Raw genomic sequence first — 16,875 nt, 5'->3', positions numbered from 1 at the left:
CAAAAGAAAGTGTCTCGAAGGGAACCGACTCTTGTTTGGTAGAGAGCCGGTGTTTAACCCCTTTGCGTTCGCGAACGACCTGTCTCTAATGGATTGTAATTTTCATTGAGACTCGATTTGATTGTTTTTTTTATCGTTTGTATACTCACCAAATTTCAGGTCATATGGACTAATCACAAGAGACGAAAGCGTCTCGAAGGGAACCGGTTTCTGATCTGTAGGGGCGTACGGGTCCCGTCGTTCGCATCCGAAGGACAGTTCATAGTGCCGTTTCTTTTGCAAACGACGCGTCCCTATTACGTAAACAAACCTCGAAAGCTAGAGTTTCTCGATTTGACGCACGCTTCAGCATCGACCCAAAACTCTTGTCAACAAATCAAATCTCGGACACTTTGGCATCCGTTTTGACTCCTCTGGACTGGAATATGACTTGTTTCCCCTCTTCGTGACGTTTTGGATCACGTCAAAGTTTATCGGCCTAGCTTAGCTTAGTGAGCTAGGCTCTAATAGACATAGTGATGTGATGGCAACATTATTCGCCAGAGATCGATCACGACGATCGCAAAGTACGTGAGCAAGCAAAGTAAGTGTAGTGGAAACATGTCTGCGAGGATCAAAACGGAACACGAACTTAATGGGGTGAAACGGGACAACGAGGGACGACATCAAGTAACGGGCGCCGATGACACTATTCCGACGAGAATTGTGCTTCAAAAAGCAGGTTGGCCCATTTTTCAAGAATTTGATTCCACGCTGAGTGTTGTAAACCTTTGGTTTGCTGACAATAAGCGCGATGATGTTTACATTCTAGAGCCCCTTTCCAGCCCACCCCAGTCATCACCGTATCAGCAACCGTTGACCAGTGTTGTCCGCGTTAATTTAAAAAGGGAATTCACTATCGTGACTCACTACTTGTTTCTCAAAGTACTTGAATGATTCTACGGTAACTAGTTTCCAAGGACATGAACTATTTTCGTAGTTGTATGTCAAAGAAATCGAAATGTCGGGAGTTTACATGTAGAGATTCCGACTATTTTTTTGAGAACCGTCTTTTTCGGCTCGGCTCACTAAAAAGAGCCGGCTGTTACGACTCCTCAGGTGTTTTTTTGTTGCTTTAATTCATACAATGCCGATTATTATGTAACACAATGCAAGGAATGACTTTAAAATGGGGAAAACCCAAACAGAAAAACAACAAATAAAAGGAAAAATCCAGATAAAGGAAGAAAAATGAATAAAATTCACATTTTTATATAAGCACATTCACACTCAAAACACAGGAACTGTAATTAAAATATTTATAAATCTACAAAAAAACTGATAAAATACAAAAGGCGGGAACCAGCTGTTTATTAGTGGTAACACACTGCATTCCATCCATCCTTTATCTGCACTGCGTATCCTCAAAAGGGTCGGGGGGTGCTCGAGCCCATCCCAGGTGTCTTTGGGCAGTGGGCAGGGGACACCCTGAACTGGTTGCCAGCCAGTCGCAGGGCACACAGGGACAGACAACTCACTCGCTCATTCACACCTAGGGACAATTTGAACCGGCCAATTAACCTGAAATGCATGTTTTTGGAATGTGGGAGGAAACCACAGTGCCCGGAGGACACCCACGCAAGCACAGGGAGAACATGCAAACTCCACACAGGAAGGTTTGATCCCATGACCTGTGAACTCTGCTGCCGCAGACGCGCTAACCACTCAGCTGCCGTGCTGCCCCCACACTGCTTTTGACAGTTGTAATTGTACCAGCAGAATAAGAAATAGTTACATGACTTTGTTTCATAACGTAATTATTTATCATGCCGTTATTCCCAACACTGCTGTTGATCCAAAATAGCAGCATACATACAAGTTTGAATAGAGTGAGGGAAGATTTGTATCACAAGTTTTATTTTTAGAGTCACAATTTCCACTAAAGACATGGCCAACCGTTGTGTGCTCTTGGTTCACAAATTGCAATGTCAAGGTCCTGCAATTTGTTTGTAATTCGAGAAAACGGGCCTTTTCAAAAGCACCATAGGCTGCAATCCATTAAAAGAACTGACTAGATCGAGAACCTCATTTGGAATGTCTGCGTTTCATATCAAGTGAGTTCTCACGGTGAACTGGTTTTGATTTTCTTGAATGATGAATGTCTTGGAAAGTATTGGGATATATATATATATATATATATATATATATATATATATATATATATATATATATATATAATATGGGAACAGGACCTTTCTTATTAAGATATATTATTCTCCAATAATTTCAGCACATGTTTTTGTTCTAAACCCTTCCTGTTTCTTGGGCCCAACCGTGGGCCAGTGATGTCATAGCCAATAAAATTCAATATAGACACAACAACTTTAAAGCTTTCTCCAGCATTTCTGGCAGTTATAGGTGGTTAGAAGGCGGAGTTTTCGCAGATTCCAATGATTCCAAACATTAGGAAATAAAATCATACTGTATTTGCATGCGCAGCGAGCTTTTCAGTCGAACAATGGCACACCGATATAATTTATGTCAAGCATTCCTGAATACTGTCCTCGAAAATGCTTGAATTTTAATGTTGAGTTTACTAGGTTAGGAAATTACTTGAATTTTGAGTGATGTGCTTGAAATTGTTGCCATTGCAAGGTTTCTTGTCAGTCTAACTCGATAGACCACTCAATAAATTCAGGCCGGTCGCCCTGACATCACATGTGATGAAAACCATGGAGCGGTTGCTGCTGCACCACCTGAGGCTACAGGTCCGTCACGCCATCGAGCCTCTGCAATTTGCTTACCAGGAGAAGGTGGGAATGGAGGATGCTATAGTATACATGTTACAACGATCCCTCTCTCACCTGGATAGGGCTAAGGGGGCTGTGAGGATTACATTTTTGGACTTCTCCAGTGCCTTCAATACCATACAGCCTCTGCTACTGAGTAGGAAACTGACACCTTGTAGAATGGATTACGGACTACCTGACAGGCAGACCCCAGTATGTGAAACAGGGGGGCTGTACATCGGACACTGTGGTTAGCAGCACAGGATCTCTGCAGCGGACTGTGCTCTCTCCGTTCCTATTCACTCTGTATACATCGCACTTTAAGTACAATTCTGAGTCCTGCCATGTGCAAAAGTTTGCCGACGACACTGCCATCGTGGGATGTATCAGAAATGGGCAGGAGGAGGAGTACAGGAAATTGATTCAGGACTTTGTCCGATGGAGCGACGCAAACCACCTGCACCTGAACACCACCAAGACGGTTGGTTGGTGGTGGACTTCAGGAGAACTAGAACTCACCCGGTTCCTGTAACCATCAAAGGAGAATGTGTAGAATTTGTCCAGACCTACAAATACCTGGGTGTTCAGCTGGACAACAAACTGGACTGGACTGCCAACACAGAAGCTCTATGTAGGAAAGGTCAAAGCCGACTTTACTTCCTCAGAAGGCTGGCCTCCTTCAACATCTGCAAAAAGCTCCTGAAAATATTCTATGAGACAGTTGTGGCATGCGCCCTCTTCTATGCGGCAGCGTGTTGGGGAGGAAGCGTCAAGAAGAAGGATGCCTCTCGTCTCAATAAACTGGCGAGGAAAGCGAGCTCTGTTGTGGGCAAAGAGCTGGACAGCCTAACAACAGTAGCTGTGAGACGGGCACTGAAAAAGCTGCGGTCAATCATGGACAATCCATCGCATCCACTACACAGCATTATCTCCAGACAGAAGAGCAGTTTCAGCGACAGACTGCTGTCACTGTCTTGTACTACGGACAGACTGAAGAGATCTTTTCTTCCTCATGCCATGAGGCTCTTTAACTCCACCCGGCAGAGTAAAAGCCCACATTAAACCACACCCCCTACATTGCATATTACCGAATTTTATTGCAATATGTATTCTGTGTAGCACTATTTAGATATTCTATATAACACTCTACAGTGGGCGTTTGCACACTGGGTATTTGTATATTGTATTCTTTTTGCTTTATTATTGTATTGTTCTCAGCTCAGGGATGCTGCTGGAAATGTGAATTTCCCTGCATGGATGAATAAAGTATCGCTCTCTCTCTCTCTATCTCTCTATCTATCTATCTATCTATCTATCTATCTATCTATCTATCTATCTATCTATCTATCTATCTATCTATCTATCTAAATTAAGACAAGTAAAAAAAAAAATTTAAAAACGACACCAACACCATCACCACACACTACTCTTCGCACCCAAGTGGACAGCTCTCTTTATAAAACCGGCTCTTTCGCAGTTCACTGATAAATTTTATTTTAAGGGAAATACAACAATCTAAATTTCAATTTGTGGGATTTATGCAGCAAATGACCAAAAAAGGTGCATTTTTTATCTAGCCACGTGGCTGCCTTTTTAGCTTTGTAGCTAGCTAGATATCACCCCACCTCTTTTGCTATTTAGCAAGCTATCTAGTCAGCTTTTTTACATTTTTTGCGTGCTGTCTAGCTCACATTTGACCTTTTGTTAGTTATCAACCAAACTTTTGGCCTCCTTTCTAGCTTTGTTTTCAGCCTTCTATCTGGCTTTTTGCTCTTTTAGCGAGCGATTCCCTTTAATTTTTACCTGTTTACTTTTCTAGCTAACTATCAAGCTCCCCTTTTAGCTATTTAGCAAGCCATTTATCTAAATTGCTATTTACGAAATGAATATGAATGTTGATGCCCTTGGAAAAAGCTCAGAAACCCCCTGAATTACGAAATATGTACAGCCTAGGTGACAATACTCAGTAAATATAACATTAAATAATGTCGTATGCATGTTTTTTAATGGCTGCTGTGGAGCTAGCTTTAGCAATGTATTGTTTTATCTTATTGCAAACTCTACACTTTTTTCATTTCATTGTGCATTCAACATGTTTCAATGAAAAGAAATGACATTCAATTCTATGATTCGAGTGTGAGTGTGGGTAACAAGACATTTTCCAGGATGGTTAAGACTTCCAAGTGTATTCAAAGTCTGTTATGAGTACGGATTCATCATTTTTATTTTATTTATTTTATGTATATTTTCTCAGTATTTCTACAGCACCTTATGTTCTCTGGAAAATGTATTGTTTTTTACTTTTCCATGCCAAATTTGTATGCATTTGCAATGTTCAATAAAAAAAAACGTTAAAAAAAGAGTACTTTTTGTTCAATGTTTCTACGTTTGATGCTCTCAAATTTGCATTCAACACAAATGACTTTGAGAATAGAGAAATATTCAACATTTAACATATTGTGTTGGCACTCTGTTTCTGAATACTGACACCTAGTGGACTCAAACATTCCCTGCAGTTGAGATCCAAGTCTAGCACCGATTTGATGGTAAATGGGCTGCATTTTATACAATACTGGATAGAAGAACTCCAAAATCACTTTACCATGTGAAAGTAACCGTTTGGGGAATCGTTGATGGTAAAAAGAACAAACCCAGAACTGATGTCAACAACATGCATGAAAAATTATCAAGGGATTCTGCAAAAACAAGATAAAAATACAATGCAATCATAAACAGTATTGTTCTGTTTGAATATAATTTTGATCAGTTTTGTTATCGCATATAACTGTAAATATTGGTAGTATATTTCTTATTTGATTGTACTCTTGCAGCTTCACTCAGAAAAATGCCGTCAAAAAAGCCAGTGAACAGCCAAAATGCTGTGTTATTTAAAACTAAAAACTTTTCGGCCCATCTCGTCACCAGGGTTCTGTAAATGCAGCAACGTGGCGTTGTTCAAATGGAATGTGGTGGGTGGTGGTATAAAATAGCACAGAAATACTACAAAAATAAGACTGCAGAAATACTCAAAAAATTACAACTAATGCTACAAAAATACGGTATGGTTACGCCCCCACCAAACATTCTTTTCATCACATTAGCATGCAAAGGGTGATTAGTGGGTTGTTCACACCATTGGTTTTCCTCATTTGCAGATCAATGGTGAAACGTATCCAGTCAATTGGCTCTCCTTTGGGCATTCTACGTAGGAAATCTAAATAGCTTGGCTCTACTACTTCTACTGTTAAAAGAATATGTGTTGGCAAGGCACAAATATGCTGATGTACATGAAACCTGATTGCATACTTTTGCCATATTGAATTGCCTTCCTGTTTTTGTTGAATGTTAACAGTAAAATAAAAAATGTACAGACATGTACAATATATTTCCTTTTTGTGTATATAATTTGATTTGATTTGATAATATCTTCACCTGAACTCTCTCTTTAAATTTGAGCTCTCTTTGTAAACACTGTACACAGAGTCTCCAAAGAAAACGTCATTGGCAATTAACAAAATTAACAAATAGGACAATCCTTGATTCTGATGTTCCACTTCTGAGTTTGCATCTGTTGTTGCATTAGATGTCGTCTGTCCCACTTGGTGGTCCAAGTGCTGCCGCAACTCATCTAAAGACAAATTTAATCGCATTTGAACCCACTTTTCAAAATATGAAATCACACACATGGAGAATAGTTGATCTTAAATGCCGGTGAAAGAGACACACAATACAAGTGGTATCTGAGCAGGGAAGAAGCGCAATTATTGGTGGAAGGCTGATGTAACGCACGCTCTGCAATGGTATTGCATTCATTCATCATTGCTTCCATCATCATTCCATATTTCCAGGCCAATGCAATGTCCTTTCTTATTTCATACGGTGTAGTATGCTAAGAGCAATCAACAAAGCCCAGTAGATCATTGCCTGCTCTCTGCCCAGTCTGGCAGATGTTTGTTCCACTGGTAGATCATTTTTCTTATTCTATGTATTATTTGGGTTTGTTTTCCGAGAAAAACAAGACTAAAAGATCACGAAACTTTAATAACAGGTTAAAAATATCATAGACTTCAAAATTATAGCATACTCGTTAACCACAATGATCAACCTGTATTACCTCCTGAGCCACAGTGACCACAAAAAAGAAAATCTTTGTACTCTCAATTTATGCGACTTGATAATTTAAGGTTGAAACAAGACACACATAAAATTGGCACCAGGGATTAATTTTTAAAGATTTTGATGGATGTTGTGCTTCAAGATGTTTTGACAAAAAAAATAAAGTGTGCTAAGGCTCAGAAAAAGGTTGATATACACCGAGCTGTCCAATCCAAATACTTGATTACTATTGATAATATTGATATTTGAATGAATTCATCCACCTCTGCCAGACGTGGCATCGCGAGAATCATAATGTCAACGGTGTAAAAAGATGTAACACTGGATTGAGTCCAATCACATAAATGAGTCTTGTCTTGCCTGGTCCTGATAAAATACACGGTCACGAACGCGATGCCGACAAAAGAACCGGGACAATATGGACGTTTTTTTAACACCAATAATATTGTGTCCTGTGTGTCTTGTGTCCTCCAGGCACAAGTGAAATCTATCTTGGAAAGCAGGAGTCAGAGTGGCCCAGCATTAAAAAGGAGGAGGACCCGGAGCCTGTCCACGTCAAAAAGGAGCAGCTGCCACGATGCATCAAAGAGGAGAATAATTTCTCGGAGTTGTCTGTGACCGGCTCTTATTTAACAAGTCAAGATCGATGTGAAGAAAAGAAATGGAAGGAGCCTTCGAGCAGCAGCTCAAGTCATCAGCTGACCCTAACTCAAGACAAAGACAACCGCTATGAAGGCACACTACTCTACCAATTGTTAGTCCCAGTTTCAGGAAGCGAAGACTCTTCATACTCTGCTCACTCGGATGCCGACAGACCGCCTGAAGTTGATGTGACATGTCGCACTGATGGAAATCTCTGGAAATGTTGCCTTTGTGCAAAAACCTTTCGATACAAGTGTCAACTAAAAACACATATGCTCGCTCACACCGGTGAGAAACCTTTCACTTGCTCTGTTTGTGGTAAGACATTTACTCGGAAAGAAGTCTTAAAAACACACGCAAAGATCCACACTGGTGAGAGACCTTTTGCTTGCTTGGTTTGTAGTCAAACTTTTGTTTACAAGAGCAGCTTAAAAACGCACACAAAGATCCACACTGGTGAAAAACCTTTTGCCTGTTCAGTTTGTGGTAGAAGATTCGCTTATCAACCTTCGTTGGAAATACACACGAGAAGCCACACGGGCGAGAAACCGTTTGCCTGCACACTCTGTGCTCAGAAATTTGCTCAGAACAAAGGCTTACAAAGACACATGAGAACTCACACCGGTGAGAAACCTTTTGCCTGCTCAGTATGTGGCCAGAAATTTGCTCACAAAGAAAAGTTAAGATTACATTTAAGAACCCACACTGGCGAGAAACCGTATTCCTGCTCAATTTGCGGTCAAAGGTTTGCTCAGAAGGGAAACTTAAAATCACACATCAGAACCCACACCGGGGAGAAACCTTTTTCCTGTCCAGTTTGTGGTCACAGATTCCCTAGTATTGCCAAAGCTAAGAGTCACACCTGTTGCTAAGATTTGTAAAGGTGCAGCGAAATGCATTTTTGCACTATTTGGGAATGGATTTTTGCTAGTGCCTTATTCGACTGCGTGCGGTAAGGACTGATCTCAAGCTGAATTGTATTTGTAGGATTTGTGCTTGGAAGAATAGGAAGCGGGGACAAGGCTGGGGTCAAAACAAACCAAACATGGCAGTAATTGTGGACTTATGACACTGGATTTGTTTCTGTTCTTACACTATTAACAACATTCGCTTTAAAAATAACTCATTGCTTTGATATCAGCAGTTAAAAATGTAACGTATGCCAGTGACCTCAATTTGATTTCTTGCCCATATTTTGTCGGGATCAACTTTTGCAGACGTACGCACTTTTCCGTGTCATCCAATGCGCTTTAAGTATTGTACAGCATATGGCAATCCCATATCCCCCAAATGAAATCCAATAGGATGTGGCTACTGCACTGCTACTGAGAATAGCAATAATCACCAAAAGTGCCGTTAAAGGTAGAATATCCCAATTTTTATATTATTTTATATTATGGATCAGGACAATGACATTATTTGCACTGCATATGTTTGTTTTGGAGAGCTCACTAAGAGTTACATCCCAAAACAGCTACTATTAATCACTGTTTTAATATTTTGTCTTTATGTATATTGTGCACCTATACACCTATATTTTATCATGATGATGTTTATATAATTCAAGTACATTGTTACTGTTATAAACAAACAGTGAAAAACTGCACAGGCTTATTTTGGTATCTGGAATGTGTGTGTGTGTGTGTGTGTAGAGATTCAGAAATGAGTCCTTGCTTTCTTGTGATCTTGTGAAACATCAAAAGTCATAGCCCAAAAAGCGTGCCTTTTTCTTAATTCAACATTTAGCATCCAAATATTTTTTTCCAAACATTGTGAGTAATCTCAAACTGAGTTTTTAAAACAGACTGGAACTTTTTGTCATTAAGGGCTATACAAATAAACATGACTTGACTTGAAATAACGTTGTATTGCAACATACTGTATGTCAGAGAAATTGCTATATCTTCACTTTCCTGAGTGTACCATGCAAACGTGACGTCCCATTTATTTGTTAGCTTTCCACAAAAAAGTTTCTACTGTTCTCAAATAAAAAAATTTTGAAATCCCCTACACAAAAGACGTAAAGAAATACCACATTTTAAGAATGGTTTAATTTTCATATTCATTTTAACCGCTATGGATTTAGTTAATGGGACAGTGTGTATTATCCAGTCCCTCCTAGTGGTAAAATAATGTCAGGTCATGTCCCATATCTTTGTTTTGCCCTTAATCACAAAATGTCTCAAAGGACTGCACAGGTCACAATAACACCGTCCCCTGATCTGAAACCGACATGCAGGCAAGGAAAAACTCAAAACCTTAACCTGAGGAAAACAAGAAACCTTGAAAAGGGGCCTCGCAAATGGTAATCCCCATTCCAGGATGACCAGGCCAAAATAGATTTTGCATTGGGTAACAATACACAAAATGTAATCTACATCGATTAAAAAAACAACATTTTTCAAGAAGTCCATGACAGTAAGGATACCTGGAGTTTGTAAAATTACCCAAAACGCTCTGATGTATGAATGTCCCCCCCTCATTGTTCCTTTTCTCTCCATGGTGCCAACACAAAGTGATACATTAGGAACAATAGTTGAATTCACAAAATGGTGCTCTTTTCCCCCACATTTACTTTTACTGTGCTACCCACCACGATTGAAGGCAAATACTGTCCTGATCTTGTCCTTTTCTTCTTCTGTCTTTGGATATTTTTCATCTGTGAGGGGTGAAACACGTTCTCAACTTAAGGGCTTCATCCATTCTCGTGTGGAAATGATGGCAGTATTGTCGCTTTCTCTTATTAATACCAAATCCTCAACCTCCAGCCGTGACTAACAATGTCGGGAGTAACGCTTTACGATGGAACCTTATCACTTTTCTCGCCAACGGGCGCCGTAATTCGTTATGGTACCATTCTATAACGCAATTGTTGTTACAACATGATATGTTACTCCAATACTACAACGAGTTCTGCCCTTCTCCACTAGGAGGCTGTTTTAGTTTCAGAGCTTTGGGGTCCTTAGTGCCCAGTGCACGGGTGGGAAAACTACAGCTCGCGGGCCACATGCAGTCCCGTCAGGCTTTTTCATCCGGCCTGCCAAACAAAAATGGTAAATATATAATGACATTATACAATAATTGTAAATATCATCATCTCATCTCATTAGCTACACCGCTTATCCTCAGTAGGGTCGCGGGGGTGCTGGAGCCCATCCCAGCAATCATCGGGCAGTGGGCAGGAGACACCCTGAACTGGTTGCCAGCCAATCGCAGGGCACACAGGGACAGACAACTCACTCGCTCATTCACACCTAGAGACAATTTGGACCGGCCAATTCACCTGAAATGCATGTTTTTGGAATGTGGGAGGAAACCGGAGTGCCCGGAGGAAACCCACGCAAGCACGGGGAGAACATACAAACTCCGCACAGGAAGTCTGGAGCTGGATTTGAACCCACGCAGGAGGTTCCCAAGACATGAACTGTGCCGCACATGCGCTAACCACTGCGCCGCCGTGCTAATTGTAAATATACTACTGAAAAATGTTTTTTGGGTGCCAATGTGTCCCGTTTGTCCCTTTGTGTATCTGCAACAAAATTATGACTGCAAAAATACTACAAAATTACGAAAAAACAAAACATCAAATTTAGTTTGACATTTCGAAGGCATTGGGCAAATCTATGTATAATACGGAGGTGGAAAAATATTTTAATCATCTTCTCCCCCTGTAACTGAACAGATAAGGATCAAATAGGACACCTGGGTTTTTGCGCGAGTAACTTTGGCAGATATTCCATTTGTGGCGGTACAGAGCTGCGTTTAAGAACAATGAGCGGGACCAACCATCAACATCTCGTTTTTTTTTCTGGGTATTTTTCTACTTTGGTAAAAAACAAAAAACGTTTTGGGGAAATTGGAATCGGATGTAACGTGAACTTAGAGCCGTTGTTTGTTATTATTATATTCTAAGCCTGCTCTTTATACATGTCTGTTTTTTTTTTTAATCCCTGAAAACTGAGCAGTCCCAGTTGCCAACAAGGTAAATGGTCTAAATGTTCTGCATTTACATAGTGCTTTTGATGTCAATGAAGACCTCCCAAAGCGCTTTACAATGTGCTTCACACTTTCCACTTTTACACACAAAATAACCAATAGCAGTGTCAGCCATGCAAGGCAACTACCTGGGATTCAGTGTCTTGCCCAAGGACACTCCGACATACACAACGGTGGAGCCGGGAATCGAGCGCTTTTCCTCCTGAGCTAATGCCACCCCATGGGATCTCCGATTATCTCTGGATGCTTGGACTTCATAACTCAAGATTGATGGCAAGCCAAAAGTTTCATCATCAAACTCTACCAGCCTTCACAATTGCTCAGATGTAGTGGGGTATTATTTAATTTCTGGATTCTCATTAATGAGGGGTCTCAAACTGGATTGAGTTGGAAGTCGTTGCAGCTAGGATCAGGGTGAGGGTAGGATCATGGGTTTTTCCACAAAAACAGCGCTGATAAAATATCCCACTCTTCTCCAAGGAACAGTGGTTTATATATGTCCACTAGATGTCGCTGTCATGTGTAGTGCAACCAAAAATGAGTCTAAGGGAGAATACAAACTACAGAGACTGAAATTGAGAAATAAGCAGCCTCTTTTTGCCCAATTTTTACCCAGCCTTTCTCAAGACAAACCAGAAGAAGAGAAAAGGGTGTTTTTTAAAAAAGCAATACAAAATATGGAAGAAGAAATTAGAAAAAAAAGGCAGAAAAGGAAAACACTCTCAGATTGCACAATCCAGGAAATAGGAAGGCTTCACTGCTTCACTGCTTGGTATTCACGTTTTCCCCTATTTCTCAGGGTTCGTACGGGTGCTTAAAATCCTTTAAGGTGCATGAATTTTAATGTTGTGTTTTCAGGGTCAGGAAATTGTTTGAATTTTGGGTGAAGTGGTTGAATGCGCTTGAAATTATTCCATTATTGCCTCGGTAGACCACACTTTTAGATGAAGATTTTTTATTTGATTTTTTTCCCAAAAAAGTGTTAAAATGACACTGATGGTGGCTGCAGTCCTCGTGATCGAGTTGTCATTTGAAGCGTTACTGCCCCCTACTGTCGTATCCAAGCAGATAGCTTTATCATAAGTCATTGGCATTAATTTCGGCTCTTTTTCGAGAAGTGGCTCTTTTGGCTCCGCTGACTAAGAAAAAAGCTGACTCTTTCGACTTTCAAACGACTCCTCAGAAATTTTGTTTTTTTTAAATTATATATTATCAACTATAAAACATTATGCACCAAATGATTAAGTAATTAGTAGTGTCAGATGTTTTGCAAAGGATCCCTAATAAACACATGTAATATAAATTACAATATTCACAAATCTACAAAGAAATATTCAGATTTCAGATTTCAGATCTACTTTATTGTCATTCTAGTACACGTGTATACAGAACGAAATGTCGATACATCTGACCCGCACAGTTTCCTCGAATGTACAGATATAAGTAAAAGTTGTATTGTATTATGGCTACGTATAGTATTTTACCATAGTGCCGATAGTGCAAGAGGAGTAGCTAACCAGATGTGCAAAATGGGCATTCAGGTTAACAAGTCAGGTAAACAGTAACATTAACACTGTAACAATAACGCTGTAAGTACAATAGTGCAGAGAGCAAATGTGCAAGGAGTGGCAAGCTATAAAGAACTGCCAGTAGTGCAAAAAGTCAGATTAGCAGCCGTTTAGATTTAGGTTAACTATATGTTAGATTGACCATTTAACAGTCTAATGGCCAGGGGGACTAGACTACTGCGGAACCTGGTGGTCCTGCACCGCACACTGCAGTACCTCTTCCCAGAGGCTAGCAGAGTGAACAGTCCATGATGGGGGTGAGAGGGGTCCCCGATAATGTTCTTAGCATGGGATAGGCAGCGCTTCTGGCCAATGTCCTGAATGGAGGGAAGTGTAGTCCCGATTATTTTCTCTGCTGTCCTCGTTACCCTCCTCACACTACCCCAGTCGGTAGCGCTGCAGCCTCCACACCACACAGAGATACAGCTGGTCAGGATACTCTCTATGGTGCCCCTGTAGAATGTGATGAGGGAGGGTGGGGGCAGGTGGGCTCTCCTCATCCTCCGCAGGAAGTACAGGCGCTGCTGTGCCCTCTTAACCAGTGATGCAGTGTTCACGGACCAGGTGAGTTTGTTTGTAATGTGCACCCCTAGGAACTTGATACTGCTGACAACCTCCACAGCCTTGTTGTTGATGCAAAGTGGGGCATGGTTGGGCTGGTTTTTTCTGAAGTCGACAATGATCTCTTTAGTTTTGTCAACATTCAGGACCAGGCTGTTGTCCCTGCACCAGGCCACCAACTGCTCCACCTCCTCTCTGTAGGCCAGGTCGTTGTCGTCCCTGATGAGGCCCACCACTGTTGTGTCGTCAGCATACTTCACGATGTGGTTTGTGGCGGACCTAGGGGCGCAGTCGTGTGTCATCAAGGTGAACAGCAAGGGGCTCAGGACACAGCCTTGGGGGGAGCCCGTGCTGAGGTAGATGACATCTGAGATGTTCTGACCTATCCGCACTGATTGAGGTCTGTCACTGAGGAAGTCCAGCAGCCAGTTCCGCAGGGGGGTGTTGAAACCCAGGAGTCTCATTTTGTCTACCAGATGTTGTGGGATGATGGTGTTGAATGCTGAACTGAAGTCCAGGAACAGCATCCGCACATGGGTGTTCTTCTCCTCTAGGTGTGTCAGGCTCAGGTGAAGCGCAGAGGAGATGGCATCCCTGGTGGAGCGGTTTGTCCGGTAGGCAAACTGAAAGGGGTCGAATGAGGAGGGAAGACTGGAGGTGATGTGCTCTTTAACCAGTCTCTCAAAGCACTTCATTATGATAGGAGTCAGTGCAACGGGCCGGTAATCGTTGAATGATAAGATCTGGGGTTTCTTTGGCACAGGGATGATGTTGGCAAATATGGTAAAATACAAAGTAATTTTAGCTTTATACACCCTGAACAGATTTAAACTCCAACAACAACACAAAATCCCTGAAAATGCGAAACAAAATATAAATTAAAAATATTAACTCTTCGGTGCTATAAATACATTTCAAAATGCAAGAAAAAATGAACTCTTTACAATTGTATTTTAACCAATTTAGACACAAATCCTTTGAAAAACATGCACAAGATATACATTAAGATGAATAAAACAAAAAGCACAAGATCAGCAGTCGATTAAAAGATTATATCCACTCTGCTTTGGAGCAATCAGTCCAAATTTGGCCCATTTTTATACATACAGTGCTTTCATTTTTCGTCTTCTGTATTGAACTTATCCCTGCCCTCATGTATATTTTAGATCAGGGGATGGTGTCATAATAGTCTGTATAGCCCTTTGAGACTCCTTGTGATTAAGGGCGACACAAATAAACATGACTTGACTTGACTTGACTTACTCCGTTATTAGCCAACACTTACAGAGGCTTGCGAAACTATTTGGCCCCCTTAAACTTTGTGAGCTTTTGCCACATTTCAGACTTCAAACATGAATATATAAAACTGTAATTTCTTGTGAAGCATGAACAATAAGTGGAAAACAATCATGAAGTGGAACACACTTTATTGGATATTTTAAACTTTTTTAACAAATAAAAAACGAAAAAGTGGGTGTGCAAAATTATTCAGCCCCCTTTACGTTCAGTGCAGCAAACTCTGTCCAGAAGTTCAGTGAGGATCTCTGAATGATTCAATGTTGATCTAAATGACTAATGATGATAGTTGGAATCCACCTTTGTGTAATCAAGTCTCTGTATAAATTCACCTGCACTGTGATAGTCTCAGAGGTCTGTTTAAAGCGCAGAGAGCATCATGAAGAACGAGAAACAGACAAGGCAGGTCCGAGATAATGTTGTGGAGAAGTTTAAAGCTGGATTTGGATTTGGATACAAAAAGATTTTCCAAGCTTTAAACATCCCAAGGAGCACTGTGCAAGCAGTAATATTGAAATGGAAGGAGTATCAGACCACTGCAAATCCACCAAGATCGGGCCGTCCTCCTGAACTTTCAGCTCATACGAGGAGAAAACTGATCAGAGATGCAGCCAAGAGGCCCATGATCACTCTGGATGAACTGCAGAGATCTACAGCTGAGGTGGGAGAATCTGTCCATATGATAACAATCAGTCATATACTGCGCAAAGCTGGCCTTTATGGAAGAGTGGCAAGAAGGAAGTCATTTCTTAAAGATATCCATAAAAAGTGTTGTTTAAAGTTTGCCACAAGCCACCTGGGAGACACACCAAATATTTGGAAGAAGGTGCTCTGGTCGGATGAGACCAAAATCGAACTTTTTGGCACCAATGGGAAACGTTATGTTTGGCGTAAAAGCAGCACAGCTCATCACCCCCAACACACCATCCCCACAGTCAAACATGGTGGTGGCAGCATCATAGTTTGGGTCTGCTTTTCTTCAGCAGGGATAGGGGAGATGGTTAAAATTGATGGGAAGATGGATGGAGCATAATACAGGACCATTCTGGGAGAAAACCTGATGGAGTCCGCAAAAGACCTGAGACTGGGACAGAGATTGCCACAAGACAATGATCCAAAACATAAAGCTAAAGCTACAATGGAATTGTTCAACAAAAATAAATCAAGGTGTTATAATGGCCAAGTCAAAGTCCAGACCTCAATCCAATTGAGAAACTGTGGAAAGAACTGAAAACTGCTGTTCACAAACACTTTCCATCCAACCTCACTGAGCTCGAGCTGTTTTGCAAGGAGAAATTGGCAAAAATATCAGTTTCTCAATGTGCAAAACTGATAAAAAAAATACCCCAAGCAACTTGCAGCTATAATCGCAGCAAAAGGTGGCGCTACAAAATATTAACTCAATGGGGCTGGAAAATTTTGCACACCCACTTTTTTGTTTTTTATTTGTTAAAACAGTTTGATCTGTCCAATAAAGTGTGTTCCACTTCATGACTGTGTCCCACTTATTGTTAATGCTTCACAAAAAATTACAGTTTTATATCTTTATGTTTGAAGTCTGAAATGTGGAAAAAGGTCACAAAGTTCAAGGGGGCCAAATAGTTTCACAAGACACTGTATAGAGGCCTTTCTGTGTTTGTAAACAAGTGTGAAATATTGAAGCTGCACGTGCATTGGTGAATCAGAGCGGCAGAATTCATGTCAGTTTATAGCAGCTCATTGACACCAAGAGATCGTAGATCATAGATAGGACCTGCGCAAAATAGAACAAAGTATGTGCAAGCAACAAAAGACGACCACTTTATTTTAGTCATCAAAGCCAACCCAAAAAAGTTCTTTTGATCGGCACAGGCTTTTTTCCTTTAAAAGTACTGGAAAAATTGGCCTTGAAAATGCATGAAAAGTGCTAAAATTTGGCCACGATGAAG

General features: G+C 40.8%; 1 protein-coding gene across 1 annotated transcript; it reads left to right on the top strand.

Annotated features, from left to right (window-relative positions):
* The first annotated feature begins 283 nt into the window (after positions 1-283).
* LOC148371477 (uncharacterized) lies at positions 284-9,132 on the top strand. Its single transcript, XM_088327875.1, has 2 exons — positions 284-721; positions 7,359-9,132. Exons 1-2 carry the CDS (start codon positions 601-603, stop codon positions 8,396-8,398), a joined length of 1,161 nt encoding a protein of 386 aa, XP_088184001.1. The 5' UTR covers positions 284-600; the 3' UTR covers positions 8,399-9,132.
* The last annotated feature ends 7,743 nt before the right edge of the window (positions 9,133-16,875 follow it).

This window comes from Urocampus carinirostris, chromosome 2 (assembly GCF_059441175.1).
Source record: "Urocampus carinirostris isolate Australia breed hairy pipefish chromosome 2, RoL_Ucar_1.0, whole genome shotgun sequence".
NCBI lineage: Eukaryota > Metazoa > Chordata > Actinopteri > Syngnathiformes > Syngnathidae > Urocampus > Urocampus carinirostris.
This window is presented reverse-complemented; position numbering and strand designations above follow the sequence as displayed.

What these genes read in the sequence shown, in the direction of transcription:
- LOC148371477 (XM_088327875.1), top strand. Translation starts at nt 601, where the DNA reads ATGTCTGCGAGGATCAAAACGGAACACGAACTTAATGGGGTGAAACGG. An exon ending in AATTGTGCTTCAAAAAGCAG is followed by an intron (nt 722 to 7,358) that starts GTTGGCCCATTT and finishes TGTGTCCTCCAG; the next exon opens with GCACAAGTGAAATCTATCTT.